The sequence below is a fragment of the Brassica napus genome, chromosome A5 (assembly GCF_020379485.1).
Source record: "Brassica napus cultivar Da-Ae chromosome A5, Da-Ae, whole genome shotgun sequence".
NCBI classification, from domain to species: Eukaryota; Viridiplantae; Streptophyta; class Magnoliopsida; order Brassicales; family Brassicaceae; genus Brassica; species Brassica napus.
Genome location: NC_063438.1, coordinates 5,244,784 through 5,261,412, shown reverse-complemented (window position 1 = coordinate 5,261,412; position 16,629 = coordinate 5,244,784). Strand labels below are relative to the sequence as shown.

The window sequence follows — 16,629 nt, the reverse complement described above, 5'->3', positions numbered from 1 at the left end:
CAATAAGTAGATTAGAAGAGTTTGAGTGTTTCCAGAGTTACTGACCAGGACTTTGAGTTCTTCAGCCTACTATGCACGGATAAAACTTGTGATTCTTTTCTCAATTCATGAAAAGATTTTGAAGAATATTCTTGTGCCACATATTGGCCAGAGATTATGTTGATATGGATCCCGAGTTGTAGACTTGATATTGTGGTTACGGTAGAAGTTTTCGATCTATCATATTTTAGAGAGAATTTGTTACAAAGAATTTAGGAGTTAAAATTTTCTGAAAGAAGTAAAGATCAGTTTACGTTATAGGCATTTTGAGTTTATGTAGAGAAAGAGTAACTGTTACAAAATCATGGGTTCATGGCTGAGAAATCTTAGGGATTTTAGTATATATTAAAAAAAAAATTAAACAGTTAAGATAAAGAGACGAAAATGTTTTTGCATTAATTTTTTTTTTTTTTGCATTTATGCTGTTAAAAAATTGTAAAACTTTTCCACTTGGCAATTTTTTTTCTAAATTTTTTCCACATGGCAGCTTTTAATTCGTTAGGCGACTTGCGCTTTAGTATATAAGGGATATTATTAAAATTTAAGTATAAAATTGGAGTGTTTGGAGACTTGAATACGACTATTCAAAAAATTTAGAGTGTTTGAAAATATGGATTGTAGTCTTTAAAAAAAATTAATTTTGTTTTAAAACAAGGATTGTAGTATTAAAAAAATAAATAATGAGCTTATGTTATTACGAAAAAAATTCATTATATTATAAGAAATTATCTATCTAGGTCAGTTTTAAAATATACGAAAAATGGTCAATCTAATTGCCTAAAACTTTTTTTTTTTAAACTAACCATAAAACAAAATTTAAACTTTATACACATATTTCAAGTCAAAATAATAATTCAAAATTGATTTATATCAAAAATTGATTCAAAAATATACATATATTCAAAAAATGGATTTTTACTAAACTATTTGTCAATAACCATTATAAAAATATTGTCAATATATATAAGAAAAATACAATACAAAGTCCAATTTGAAATACCAACTCAAATTATGGTTTTTATATTTCATATTAAGTTTTAAAAATATAATATATGTAATTATTTATACGATGGTACGTATAAAATACTATTAATTATATAATTATTTATATGATGGTACATATAAAATATGATTAATTATATGATGACAATATACGATATATAATAATGACTAGCGATGGACTTTCGGGTACCCATATATATTCAAGTATTTAAACCAATTTAAAAGTATCATTCTTGATGTTTTATATACGTTAAATCTAAAAGTAATTAATATATATAAGTATAAAAATCTATTTTTAGATAAATTCGGGTACCCGAATACTTCGGTTCAGATCAGATTCGGTTCTCTAAATAACAAAATTTTGAATAATTCGAATATTTAATCACTTTATGTTCGGATTTGGTACTATATTTTCGGATCGGTATTGGTTCTGTTCTTCGGATTCATTTTAACAAACTCTAATAATTACACGAAAAACAAATATTAACATATTTTTTAAAAGAGTTATTCTTGGGTTCACTCCCTAGGATGAACCTCTAGGTTCACCAACCAATAGGATTTCATTATTTCAAATTCGATATCTTTTAAAAAAGGAAACAAAATATTCTCACATTATATTAAGTTTTTAAAATAAAAGATGTAAAAAAAATAATAATTACAGAAAAAAGAATTAAAAAATATATATATTTTTAACGTTGTCAACAAAACAATAAACCCTAAATCCTAATCCCTAAACCCTAAATCCTAAACCCTAAACCCTTGGGTAAACCCTAAACCCTTGGGTAAACCGTAAATCCTTGGATAAGTCCTAAACTCTAAATAAAAAAAAACACTAAAACTCTAAACCCTAAACCCTTGAGTGTTTTAGTGTTTAGTGATTTTGATTTAGAGTTTAGGATTTATTCTAGAGTTTAGGATTTATCCAAGGGTTTAGAGTTTAGGATTAAGGGTTTAGGGATTAAGATTTAGGGTTTAAGATTTAATGTTATGCTGACGACATAAAATATTTTTTTTTGTAATTACTACTATTTTTTTTTTACTTTTTAATTTTAAAAACATAATATAATTTGACAATATTTTGTTTCCTTTTTTAAAAAATATCGAATATAAAATAAAACAATTTTATTGGTTGGTGAACCTAGTGGTTCACCCTAGGGAGTGAACCTAAGAATAAGTCTTTTTAAAATATACAGCCGCGGAAGCACGCAGATAAAGTCTAGTTTATTAGGAAGGATGTTGACAGTTAGATAACACCTGTAATCTCGCCTAGAATATTTCGGAAAAAGCTTTTTGTTAAGTAGAAACCAAAATTCTAATGCGTCACTGTTAAACCAATTTAGTAGTAAGAAAGTTAAACTTTACTGGATTGAAGTGGCAAATTAACTAGTAGTATCTATGGAGATGACGTTTACTAAATGTTTTTTGTATATATATATTTTCTGCTTCTTTCGGATTTCAGAGTTTCAAGGTGCGTTTGTACAAAAACACCCTAAAAGCAGATTATTCATACTTTGTATAGCATTTGTTAATATTATTGAGTGTAAGTAAACTCTTCTTCTGTAGTTAAGAGTCTCTTTTTCTTATCGAGCAATTGTATTATCTTACTCTCCATATACAACATGATAGACAACATTACATTCAAAAAGAGATATACATACAACACATGCAATTATGCAATATCATCCCGTGCATTAGTGCATATACATATATCATTCTCTTATACATAGAAAATCTGACCAACATTCAGAAGGCTCTCCTGAGGAACATTGAAGATAACACTATGTTCTCTACAAATCTTCCTCAAAAACGCATACACATAATCAATAGCTATCTTCTTGTAGAACCTCGCTTGCCTCCTCGCTCTAACCACCGTGTTCCCCATTATATGCACCACTCCCGCATCTCTACACCTATTAATAAACTCCAGCTCATCCACTCCACCGCTCATCTGGCTCGACGCCGTCACCGTGTGGCTCACCCGTTTCACCGGCGTTATGGACTCTATTGAGTCAAACGTATCAAAGGTTGCAACATTCTCGTTCTTTTCTTTGAAATGATTCTGGCTTCCACATATGCTGTAGTCGTCTGAATCCGAACAGCCTCCTTCCATCATGGACTCAAGTCGTATGAACAAGAAGAGGCTCTCGAAGAGACGTTTTTCGAAGTCGTCGTCTTTCTTGTGCAAGTCTCCATATCCATACCTGGACAAAACAGTTTACACAATATTAAGTTAGATAGACTTCAAACCTAAAACTAATCGGCTATAAATGGATCGGTACTAACCTTTTATATATTATTTTATTAATTCTTTAACTACAGATGTTAAACTTTCATGTGTTACCTTGCAACGCAACGGAACATGTGGAAGTTTTTAGGACCAATCCTTTTAACAAGGAACCGTTCTTCCTCAGGGACTGTGTAAACCGGAAGGTTCTTGACGCATACAAACACCACAACAGAGTGAATAGCCGGTAGGTTTGTAATGAAGTGAGAGAAGATGTGAGGGACTCCACTAGCTAGCTCAGTGTAGACAAGCCCAACACCAGGAACCCGAACAAGCCCAAGGCTAGGCCCAAGTCCAAGAATCCAAGCCATTGAGACTCTACTATGCATCTCAAACTCATACCTCTTCAAAGTTCCGTAATGCCATACCGACATGATGAGGAGAAACGCTGCAGCGATAACAAGCGGAACCCAACCTCCTTGGTCCACTTTGAATAGCATGGCTGAGAAGTAAGTGCATTCAACCACAAGCGAGAGAACGGTGAACACAAGAACCAGAACCCAGTGGCAACGCCACACTAGGATCATGATCAATGTCATAAGCAGAGTTGTGACAAGCATGACGATCACAACTGCTGTTCCATAAGCGTTACCTATCTGACTCTGGTTCTTGAATCCAGCAGTGACGGCAATGCAGAGGATCATCAAGATCCAGTTGATGTCCGGAACGTATATCTGACCAAGAAACTTCCTAGAAGTGTGGACTACTTTAACCCTAGGGAAACAACCGTGTGCCAGAGCTTGCTTGATCAAAGAGAATGTGGCTGAGATCGTGGCTTGGCTTGCGACAATGGCTGCAGCAGTTGCAATAATGAACATTGGCCAATACACACTTCCTACAAAGAATACAAAAGAAAACATAACTTTAACTCCAAGCTTCTTCTAACAAACACTATAGACTAAAAAGTAGGTAACTTATCAAACAAGAAACCTGGAATGGAACGGTAAAACGCATCAGCCACGTGATGAGGGTGGTTTCTAATGTAGGCAGCTTGTCCACTATAAGCCAAAAGAAGGCAAGGAAACACAATGGCAGTGAAAGCTATTTGAACAGCGGAAACAGGAAAGTGAGATAGGTCAGCGAAGAGTGCTTCAATCCCTGCCATTTTCAAGAAAATCAAGATTTAGAATTGTTGAAGATTCAAGATCAGAGTCAGCAGCTTCTTTTTTTTTTTTCCTGTTGTTACCTGTTATACTAAGCATGATGCCTCCAAGAGATGTCCAGCGATCTATACCTCCTCTTTTGAAATAACGGTAGATATACACAGGGGAGAAAGCTTTCAAGACGGTGGTATCATGTTTCCAGATGTTGTACATACCGATACTTGCGATGGAGAGAAACCAGAGAAAGACAATGGGAGCGAAAAGCCAACCAACACGGTCTGTTCCGTAATGCTGTACACTGAACAAGCTGACTAGTATCACAACAGCAACAAGAACAACAACACCTGTAATGGTAACAATAACCAACAAACTTATGATTACTAATGAGACATCAAATGTTTCCAATGGAGTTGAATGTATTAAGTGGTAATACCGTTGCTTATATGAGGAAGGTTTACTCTTAGCCCACCTGCAGCTGACAGAACTGCAAAAAAGAGTGTAATGTTATTATCAATAATCGTTCATCAAGCCGGTCCTGAGATTTTGGGTTTGTAGGCGATTTAGTAAAAATTCTAATAATTATTTTTTATTTTTTACAAACTTGGGGACCTACATATGTAATTTTCTTCAAATATTTTGGGGGCTATTGGCCAATGTTTCACTTGGCTATGCCCAGGACCAGAACACAACTTACTTGAAAGAGAAAGTGAGAAGGCATTACCAGAAATGGCAGGAGTAAGGATACCATCACCAATGACCATACAAGTACCAACAAGAACCAAAACAAGAAGAGCTGTTTTCCTAGATGTCCTTTCTTCTAACCACCTTTTGGTTTTGGCAGCAAAAGAATGCTCATGAAAGGTAGACCGGCTGTAAGTAGTAAGCTCTTCATCGGTACGGTGCTGGTTCCTTATCGTTTTCACCTTGGCGTGTCTACATAGTAATGAATAGAGAGCAAAGGTTCCACCTTTCAATAAAAAAACAACTAAGTCAGTAACTAGCAAAGTGAAAATGCATAAAGATTTGTGATTTGGTATTACCTTGACCATTGTCATTGGCTTTACATACAACGAAAACGTATTTGAGGAGAGGGATGAGTGTGAGTGAATAGATAATGAGAGATAGAGCTCCAATGATATCTTCAGGATCTTTGATCCCATGAGGGAATGTATTGTAGAAAACATAGAGAGGAGAAGTCCCTAAGTCTCCATACACAACACCAAGGCTCTGAAACGAAAGCTGCAGAAGCAGAAGAGCAGAGAATTTCTGCAATAACCAAATTGAGTTTAGAGACAAAGATTTGGAGTTTGTTGTAATAATAAAAAAAAATTAAAAATTAGAAAATAAACCTTTTCTTTGTACATGTTCCTAAGCCGACCAGCTTCTTCATCCATAGATTGATCAAGCTTCTGGTCCAAATCCCACATGCTACCTCTCTCATCACTCTCTTCATCAATCTCACCACCACCCATTGTTGCTGCTTCTACTCTTGCCGCCATTTTTTTTAACTCATAAAGCTCAGATCTTTACAAGCAAAACAATAAAAGTGTGAAACTTTTCACAAATACAAACAGATTTTTCAAGAAGACAGGAAAGTGCTTAAAGTGGGAATGTCGTAAGAGCTGCTACTTCTTGCCAGATTGAGAAAAAAGAGATGGGAGTGAACAGTAAAAGGAGAAGATCCTGTAAATTGACAAAGAGACAAATAAGATCAGGAAGATGTAACAATCACACAAAAAAAAGTATCAAACAAAGAATATTCGAAAATCAATTTTTTCATACAGGAACCACTCACAATTAAAACTTTTCTTCCTTTTTTTAAAACAGAGATTAGCTAAAGTATTATATTATGTGGAGGATAAACAAGAGACAACAGAAGAAGAAGAAGAAGTTGTCTTTTCAAAAGAAATAGAATCTCACGGTATGTAAGGTGTTTGCATCTGTGGGTCCTGTTTGATTGAGGACCATTGAAGTTACCAGAAGAAAGAAAGCTCTCAACTTTCACTCAGAATTGAGAGAAAAGCCAGAGACTTTGCCTTCTCTCTCTTTCTCCGCAAAGAAGGCAAAGTTATGTTTCTAGAGAGAGAGAGTATGCATATATGGTTATGATCTCTGACAGATATGAACATGGAGAGAATTAAATAAAAATAAATTAGCGTAAATAATCATAAGTCCATTTCATTTTAAATGTATTGGAATTATCGAACAACTATTTAATTAGTTGTATTCTGTGTACTAAGATTGAAAAGTACAATACTTTACGCACGCACACACGTACAAAAAGGACTCTAACATCATGTATAGGGGAAAACGTACATTACATACTTAAAAAAAAAAAAAACAGTGCCAAACCAGATAAATTTAGTTTGTTTATTTATAATTATTTTTAGATCCAAATTAAAATTTTCTAATCATGATATTAATAATGTTTTCAGGAACAGTTGATAAATAATATATAAAGTATATTCTAATGTAACGGTCATAGAACTTTTTTATCTACGCTAACTAGGACGAAGATTATTTTCTTTTGTCAAACGTGATTCTTGATTTGTCCGTCAGAGAATCAATTTCTATAGTGTAATTAAATAATTTAAAAGGACAATTCAATCAAGGTACTACTCAATAATCAAATATTGGATCCGTTCTGATTTTCTTTTTAGCTTTATATACACATCTCGATCTAATTACCCAACATGTTTGCAATTTTTCTTTATTCTTTATTTTTTCTTCTTCATTTTTTAAAAAGGATTTTCATATTAAAATTGCAGTAAGAAAGAGGCATTCTTTATTTATTTCTTTTGTGTCGTCAATCAACATCTCATGTTTAAGACCAAGCTGCTGACTGTATATGTCTGATTTACATTCCAATATAATTGCATATTATCAACAAAAGAAAATTAGTTGGACCAGCCATAAAATAATATTGAGAAGATTTTTTCTAGAACAATTAAACTAAAATTTTAAACCCTCATTAGTTACTTTTAAAAAACCTTGAAAAAGGTGACTTGCTTCACATGCTTTTTAACAAGAAGGTTTTCTTAACAGCCAATGTCTCTATGATTCTCTCACGGCATTCTTCGTTATCTCATTACTTGGTTTGCATGCGGTACTGTTTCTCATATGTTAATTTTATACAATATCTGGAAAGAGCGAACTGAAAAGAGTTACCATCTAATAGATAAAGCCTGTTCAGACCAAACTCAGCATCTGGTAACACAAAATCCCCACGCCTTTGTGACCTCTGGCGACCCTAGTTTCCAAGCACACATGAGTCACGTTTAGCTCGATTTTTTTGAGAAGTTCTTAGGTTAACCAATAGTGTTTGAGTATTTGATATTTGATATCTTTTAAAAAAGGAAACAAAATTGAATATCCAAATTAGATTATATTCTTAAAATAAAATAATAAAAATACATAAAAATAGTTACAAAAAATAAATAAATAAATATTGTTAAACCTTTAGCAAAATACTAAATCCTATACTCTAAATCTTAAACTCTAAACCCTAAATTATAAACCTTAAATCTTGGATAAACCGTTGGAAAATTTTAAACCCTAAATCATACATTAAAAACTAAATCTTAATAACACTAAACCCTAAACCCTAATCACTAAACCCTAAACCCTTGGATAAACCCTGAACCCTTGGATAAACCCTGAACCCTTGGATAAATCATAAACTCTAAATCAAAAATATTTAAAATTAAACCCTAGAGTTTGTGATTTATCCAAGGGTTCATAGTTTACCCAAAGGTTTAGGGTTTAGTGATTAGGATTTAGGGTTTAGTGTTATTAAAATTTAGTTTTTAACGTATGATTTAGGGTTTAAGATTTTTCAATGTTTAGAGTTTATCCAAAGTTTAAGGTTTAACGTTTAGGGTTTAGGGTTTAGGATTTAGGATATAGGATTTAGTATTTTGCTGAAGGTTTAACAATATTTATTTATTTATTTTTTGTAACTATTTTTATGTATTTTTATTATTTTATTTTAAGAATATAATCTAATTTGGATATTCAATTTTGTTTCCTTTTTTAAAAGATATCAAATATCAAATACTCAAACACTATTGGTTGGTGAACCTAGAGGTTCACCCTAGGGGGTGAACCTAAGAATTTCTCGATTTTTTTTCTTTCTAAAAACTCTGATAATTCATATTGTTTTTTCCCAATTTCTTTTCCAGTCCATGTAAATATTATTTTGTGGAGTATTTATGTTTATAATTTGAAAACACTGAAGTTGAAATTTGTTTTGAATGATCCTATTGTTTTCAAAACAATTGGTTTGAGCTTTGTGGACGTCTTACCCATGAAAAAACTTTGACCTGGTAAGTGAGAGTAATTAATTGTCCATTTCGGGAACGTTAACGCTATCTGAGCTCATCGCACTTGCCATTTTTAGCAACCGTAAACTATTTAATAAGTCCTATGTATTATATATCACACCCTGATTTTGATATCTTGGCACTTGCAGTAGAAATATGATATCGAAATAACAACTAGATCTGTTAACTCCACCAAGATAATGGTTTATAAACAATGAAAAGAACTGAAGTACATTGAATCAAAATCAAACACCTTACATAATACCTACCATAACAAATACTTTATAATATCACCAAAATCGAATAAATTTGGATATCCTAACCACAATACTACACACTAGATAATATTCTCTGAAAAAACGTTACACTAATTTAACGAACGAGAATCACGATGGAAAGTTATAAACAATAAAAGATCATTGTAGTTAACCTTAGAATCATCACTACTGAATAGTGATGTATTTTCTTTCTTTCTGCCAATTACTATATTTGAGTACATTTTTCAGATCCGTGAGTTTTAATATTTTGTTTATAGTTAGTTATACATCTATCACCTAACACGTATATTCCACTACGTTGCATGCACACATGTAGGTATCCAGCTTACACACTTGGATTCCAAAGTAACATAATGGCCTGGCGTGTGCATTATCATAATCTATAATGAATCCACATTAATCAAATCATGAACGAAAGTCTATCAACGACAATTAATACATATAAAAATAAGCTTTTGTTTTGCTTTTTTTTTTTTGAACACAAGCTTTTGTTTTGCTATATATCCGAATATAATGTCATTATATACAAAAGGACCAAAACAGAGATAATCAGTTATCAAAAACTAATTCCTAATGATAATCAGAAGATCAGTCTCAACTAATTGTGGTAGTATGGTGAATAACTGGGATATACACACATTATTAGTTTCGAACTACCCCTTTTTTCATGGAAAAATTTCAAGGTGAGCCATGTAATATCATGTGATCAGTCTCAATTCAGCCATGAGCCATGTAATATCATGTGATAGGTGCACCCACGTGGCTGTATGCTAAATATAAACATTACGACAGCTGGTACGGTTAACCCTATGATGTATGTTGTGGAATGTGGTCCTTTGTCCAAAACACATACGAGTCCAAGTTTTTTTTGGGTTCAAGTACTTGTATTTGTTGGCTTCATGAGAACAACAAATGAACATATTTTATCTATACAGATCTCACATATTCTCGTGTTTACTAGAAAAAAAAAGTTTAGTATTAAAAGAAAAATCTTAAATTTTCACTCGTTGGCGATTTCCAATCAATACTAATATTATATTATTATATAACAGATGTATCAAATTCTTTTGATAGTTTGGTATACCTACATATTTTGGTAGAGATGTAACCCGCAATACCTTCTCACAATACCATATTTTACTATTGCTTTCAGGTCTGTTCCATAGTACACGGCACAACCATTCAGAACCGGACTAATACAAAAAGTCTTGGATACAGTCAAATAAAACACCAGTCTCAATTTTAAAATACTTTAAAAATCAATATATATATATATATATACACATAAATTTTTTGAAATTATTATTAAAATTTTATCAATTTTTTTACTAAATTATTATTGGTCTCCAAGATTTGAGAGCCGGTCCTTCTATATATATGATGTTTATCTTCTAAGTTCTAACCACAGTTTGCCAATGATCCAAAACCAGCGGCCCTAGTGATAAACAAATTTGACATACATGAGAGCTTTCACGTGACCACTCTTGCTGGGCCAGAAGTTTTCCAAGACTAGTTAAGCGAAGACTATTAATGTTCGATGAGTACATAACGTTAGCTTAGATGTATTATAGGGTTGTCGACAAAAAAAAGATGTATTATAGGGTTTACTTTTTGTCTGAAAATGCGACCAAAATAGCTTTAATAATTTTCTAAAAATCAAATAATTTACATACGTCCAAATTAGTTTTGGCCCATGATCTCAAAAGGAATAAGATCCTTATCCTAATTAAATTACGAGAAAATAACTGAAATTGTAAACTTATTTGTAATATGTTTTTAAAATTCATGTATTCATGTCATTGTGTATTTATTCATACGTGTTATCGTTTTCGAACCTGCAACTAGTTTTGTCACCATATGTGATGACTGATTCATGCATGGTATGATGGAAAATCACATCGGATTTATATAAGACGTGGCGCGATTTAAATGGTGATGGATGACCAATGTACCAGCAACAATATCATGGCATATCTCTAGAATCCAACGTTGATACGTATATATAGAGATATCATATACAGTATCTGCTATATGGTATCGATAAAGACATGTATATGTATGTATGCTTCTTCAGATGCATTCCATTTTTATTCGACTTTTTCTTATTGGTTAACCTATGTGTACTGACCAATCAATTATCGGGCTATTTTAATTAGTATATATCAACATTAAATATTATGAGAATGTATTTTAAGTAGTCAGAAATGAAATTTAGATTAGTTGAGCGCACCCTAAAACATCATACGAACTAGAGTGTTTTTAGTTGAATTCACTTAAAATTCATATTGTAAGCGACTATTTTCTATATATAAATAAACATATGATTATTAAGTTACTTAAAATTGTACTATATTGTAACATCGAACTAGGATATATTTTAAAATCAATAATCGTGCTTACTCTATTTTTTCCTCCCAATGAATTATTGGTGATTGTACTGGTGTATGATAATTAAGGATTAGTCAATTTAATAATCAATTGAAAGACATGCAATGTTTTCAGCTTGTCGTCGGTTAGGTTTCATTTAATCATTTCAGTTCTTTTCTTTCAATCAACTAAACATTTGTTATCCGTTCCGTTTCCAGTTCTTTCTTATTTTTTTTTTTTTTCCAATTTTTGTAAGAAATTGTATGTAAAAGTGAAAGGTCCGAAAAATAAATGTCCAGTTAGATGTATTTTTAGCCGCCTAAAACATGATTTTATTTATAGATCACTACATTAATTTTTTCAATGTTTTAAATTATATAAATTTTAGAGCATAAAGTTGGTCCTTTATAAACTACTATATAAATCTTAGCAGCTAAAGTTGGTGTGTTCTAGCCATGACAGATACGACTGTGTATGGCTTCATACATCTGTATATCATGGAGAAAGCTAACACGTTTCACAGGACAAAACAGTGAAACACATACAATGTATGACTGATAAATGCCGGTATTGGAGACCAAACCAAGTTAACCTCTATCTTCTATAGTGTCCGGTCTCCCCAATACCGTTATTTTTTGTTGGTTTGGTCAAATTCATACCATAAGTAAACACCTATTTTCCGATTGTTGCCTTGCAGATGAACAATTGACAGTTGACCAAAGCTTGCAAAGAGTGATATACTCTGAAACATTGGCAGAAACCAATCGATGTTGTTACATGCAAGGCCGGTTATAGGCTAAAAGGGCTTTTATGTGCCAAATTTTATAATAAGTTTCGGTGATCAACTACAAAAAGTTTGTTTGAGCTGATATCTCCTAGAGTTATTAAATTTTTCTAGGCACTGACATGTACAGAGTAACAATGGGGCAACAAAAAAAAGAATGGATGGTGGTCCGTATAAAGTGTGACACTATATTAAGTACGAGAAAAAAAACTAATGGAATCTACAAAAAAAATAAGGATTTCAAATATATCTTCCTTATGAATCTGTTTCCTGACCGGAAAAGTCAAGCCACGAGAGGCGGACATCCGCATGTGCAAGTCTCAGGGCCAAGAAGTTAGGAGCTCCTCCACTATCTGATAGGTCTCGCTCAAGAGACAAAAAGAGTTTTCTTTATATGGAAGTGATGACACCAGTTTGGTTTGTGCACAGACATGAGCAGTCTGGCTCAGTGGAGTTTCTAAGAACCAGACGTTTGTCACGGTTACTCATTAGCTTGATGAGTGGCAGCTTCTGTGAGACTTGACGCCAGATCTCCTTCACTGCTCCATTCGGGTTCCCATAGTCAAAATACCGTCTTACCTGTGTGCATATCATCAGGTATGAGACAAACATCTCCAAATCACCTAAAAGAACCAAATATTTCAATACAAGGAGAAAGGTACCGTCTTCATCTCTCTCTGATACTCCAGGATCTTCTTCCTTCCAATCTTCCTCAGCATCTTAACCAGAAACCCAGGCTTCAGTGCCACATTGGCCTCAACAAAAATCGAAAACTTTCTATAATCTATAACATCCTCAAAAGGCAACTCGATGCTATCGCTAACAATCACAGGCACACACAAGCTAACAATAGAGTCAAACAGCCTGCAAGCGGATGGAGTATCACCAGCAGGGTTTAGACAGAACTTAGAAGTATGCATTCCTTTCGTAGCAGCTCGTCTGTTCTCTCTAGATTGAGTCCCATGCTTTATCGTCACGTCTCCTTCCTTTTCAAGAACTTGGAACAGCAAATCACGAACCTTCCCACCCTGAAGACACACGAAGAAGCAGACCAACATTGTTTATTACAATAAAAAGAACCTGATGCCGTTTCGGACAACAACACAAGAGACAGTAACTCTCTGTTTCTTGCAATAACATAACTACCACTCTGCTCAAGTTTCAACCTTTATCCAAACCCACAAAGGCCAAAGAGATTCAAACTTACATCTTTGCGATATCGATTGCCCATGAAGAAGAGCAACGTGTTACGAGACTCAACACCTATCTCCCCAGTGAAGATATTAACCCTATGAGAGTAAGGAATCACCACATCTTTAACGAACGAGCCTTGATCAGGCCTCAACCGCCCGAAATCCGAAACCAGAAGAACCGCGTTCTTGACCCGGTCCAAGATCCGATACAAGGCGTTCGGATCTCCAGCGGGAATCACGTGATCTCTCCCTCCGTTTCTCCTCCACCACACCTGACGCTCGAGCCAATCAATCAACCCCTCCTGCATCTTCTCGTCGCTGTAACCCGACCCGGGCTCAACCGGGCGACCCGCGTTCACGATTAAGCTCAAGGAAGAGAACACGGGGACGTAGAAGAGATCGGCGTCTGCAGGATCCAACACGCGGGTGATGGGAGAGCCGGATCGATCCGACTCGGGTCGGTTTAGATCCGAGAAGAGGTACCACTCGTGCATGTGCTGATGACCCGGGTACTTGAGCGCGGTGACGTCATTGGTAGGCTTCTTCATCATCCCCCCGCCGCCGCCGCCGCCGCGGACGATGGAGTGCTGCTGGATGACGCCGTGGGTGAATCTCGTGGGGAGATCGTACATGTAAACCTTGACTCGGGGCTGGATCGGAGGAGCTTCTCGTTCTTGCTCTTCGCGGATGAGCTGACGCGGGAGATCATCGGATGAGGAAGGGAGGGAGCGGCTGACGGAGGCGTTGAGGATGGCGTAGATTGCGATTACGGAGACGACGGCGATGGCTGCTCGTTGGAGGACGGAGGATTTGCGCGCCATTTGTTCGAAGGAGATTAGGTTTTCTCAGAGTCGAGCGAGACTCGTGAAGATGACTGTTTGTATTGTATCTGGTTCCTAACCAGTACACGCTTCCATAAACGCTATTCATTAATCAGTATTAATTTTAGGCATGTGCACAAAACCGAAATATTATTAACTGAATCTGATCCTAACGAATGAGTTAAAGAGGCTGAATCCGAATAACCAAAATTCTGATCAGATAACCTAACACGAAAGCCTAATCTATACGAGGAAAAGTAAATAAATAAATATATTTATTTCGAGACTCAAACCGTGTTGTGATAACTTTTTTAAAGGACACACTAACAACTAGATAAAAATAACTTTTTTAAAATATTATTACAAATTTGAAATTATATAAACTATTATTTTCTTCATTTTATCCAATTTAAAATTTTGGTGATAACTTTTCTGATTTATATAAATACATTAACATGTTTTGTATTTATCATATCTTTAATGAACTTCTATCTTACTAAAATATAAATAATAAAATATTTATTATTATGTGATCTTAAATATACTTAAAACTTTGAATTATTTATAAAATTTTCTTATATAAATTATTTTTAATTTTTAAACTTAAGTGGACATTTTTCTATTGTTCAAGGTTAATATTATGTATTTTTGATATTTTGTTCAAAAATGTTAAGGGGCCTTTTACTTTTCTTTCACTAAGATATCTTGTACAAAATATTAGACATATTAAACGATAACTAGAATATATAAAAGCAATCACCAAAGTTTTAAATTGGATAATATGAAGAAGAATAGTGGTTTATATAATGGAGAATTTCAATTTGTAATAATATTTTAAAAAGTTACTTTAGTATAGTTGTTAGTGTGCTCCTTTAAAAGGGTATCCCGACATGGGTATGAGTCCTGGAATGAACATATTTTTAAAAAATATATATATATCAAAACGACGTCGTCTTATCTTGTTAGCGATTGACTAACTTGTGTTAGAGTCAATGTAGATTTATGTACGTTTTAAGAAGTTTGGATAGTTTTTCTTAAATTATAATTGAGTTGAGGTCGTTTTTGGCACTGACCATTTGTTCGGGTCCTATTTGGCACGACTGAAATTGTTGAGGTCGAAATTGGCACTTTTCCTCGTATATCAAACAACGTCGTTTTATCTTCTTAACGGTTGACTAACTTCTGTTAGAGCCAACGTAGATTTAAGCACGTTTTAAGAAGTTCGGGTAATTTTTTAAAATTATAATTGAGTTGAGGTCGTATTTGGCACTGATCAATTGTTTGGGTCGTATTTGACACGATCAAAATTGTTGGAGTCGAAATTGACACTTTTCTCGAAAATGACTGTTGTGTATGGTTCCTTATCAGTACACGCTTCATTCCATAAAAAGTTAAAACTATTCACTAATCAGTATTATTAATTTTAGGCATGTGCACAAAATCCATATCCAAACTGAAAATCTATGAAAAAACCCGACCTGAAAATTTAAATTAGAATCTAAAATAATATTCCAAACCTAAAACAAACATCAAATATTAATTTTGATATGATTATATAAAAATACAGTAGAACTTCTATAAAAACCATCAGCTCCAGGTTTAAGAAAGATCATATCAATCCCATTAAGTTTGAGCTGATCGAGTCTTACAGAAAACCCTTGATCCCCGGATATGAGGACAAACTTATGACCTCCTTATTCTTTATTCATCAGTCCGTGAAGAAGGTTCTGTAGAGACTCATCGATAGAAATATCCGCGATCTGGCTCTTAGATTTCCTTAGGTGCTATAGAATGTCCTCCATAGCATCATAGACCATATGATATATATATATCATCGAGCGGGCTTCCCAGATAGACAAAAAACTTGAACGGCGAATTGAAACCAATATTTTCTAAGGCATGTGTGATAAGTTGTATAGCAACCTCAGTTTTCATATTTGATGGGACTGAAGCGTTCTCATAGTCATATATCACATGAGTTACAGCTTATCACCCGTGATATATGACTATGAGAAATTTTAGGCATGTGCACAAAACCAGTACACGCTTCCATAAACGCTATTCACTAATCAGTATTAATTTTAGGCATGTGCACAAAATCAAAAAATCTATGGAAAAACCCGACCTGAAAATTTGAATTAGTATCTACAATAAATATATTCCACACCTAAAACAAACATCAAATATTCATTTTGATATTATTATCTAAAATATCTAAATCGAAATCGAAATTAGTTACTTGGAAGCCTTCTTGTCTATTGGTTTGACCAAAAGTTTATTAATATTTCTATACTAGGTAGAATTATCGGCTGTAGTATCATCGACATAACATTTCTTATAGTTTGTAAAAGAGAAATCAAAATTAGTTGAACCCAAAACGAAAACAGATTCAAAATAAATTTAAGAAAAATGATAAAATATACAATAATCCGAAAT

General features: G+C 33.7%; 2 protein-coding genes across 2 annotated transcripts; both read right to left on the bottom strand.

The window, feature by feature from the left end:
- Positions 1-2,654: 2,654 nt before the first annotated feature.
- LOC125575239 (potassium transporter 11-like) lies at positions 2,655-6,559 on the bottom strand. Its single transcript, XM_048780642.1, has 10 exons — positions 6,349-6,559; positions 6,058-6,111; positions 5,778-5,952; positions 5,469-5,694; positions 5,150-5,395; positions 4,862-4,912; positions 4,512-4,772; positions 4,256-4,423; positions 3,383-4,160; positions 2,655-3,242 (listed from the first exon to the last, which is right to left on the bottom strand). Exons 1-10 carry the CDS (start codon positions 6,366-6,368, stop codon positions 2,759-2,761), a joined length of 2,463 nt encoding a protein of 820 aa, XP_048636599.1. The 5' UTR covers positions 6,369-6,559; the 3' UTR covers positions 2,655-2,758.
- A 5,758-nt stretch (positions 6,560-12,317) lies between these two features.
- Positions 12,318-14,356, bottom strand: LOC125609323 (probable arabinosyltransferase ARAD1). Its single transcript, XM_048780640.1, has 3 exons — positions 13,387-14,356; positions 12,842-13,207; positions 12,318-12,758 (listed from the first exon to the last, which is right to left on the bottom strand). The coding sequence occupies exons 1-3, from the start codon at positions 14,191-14,193 to the stop codon at positions 12,570-12,572; spliced, it is 1,362 nt and encodes a 453-aa protein (XP_048636597.1). The 5' UTR covers positions 14,194-14,356; the 3' UTR covers positions 12,318-12,569.
- Positions 14,357-16,629: the final 2,273 nt, after the last annotated feature.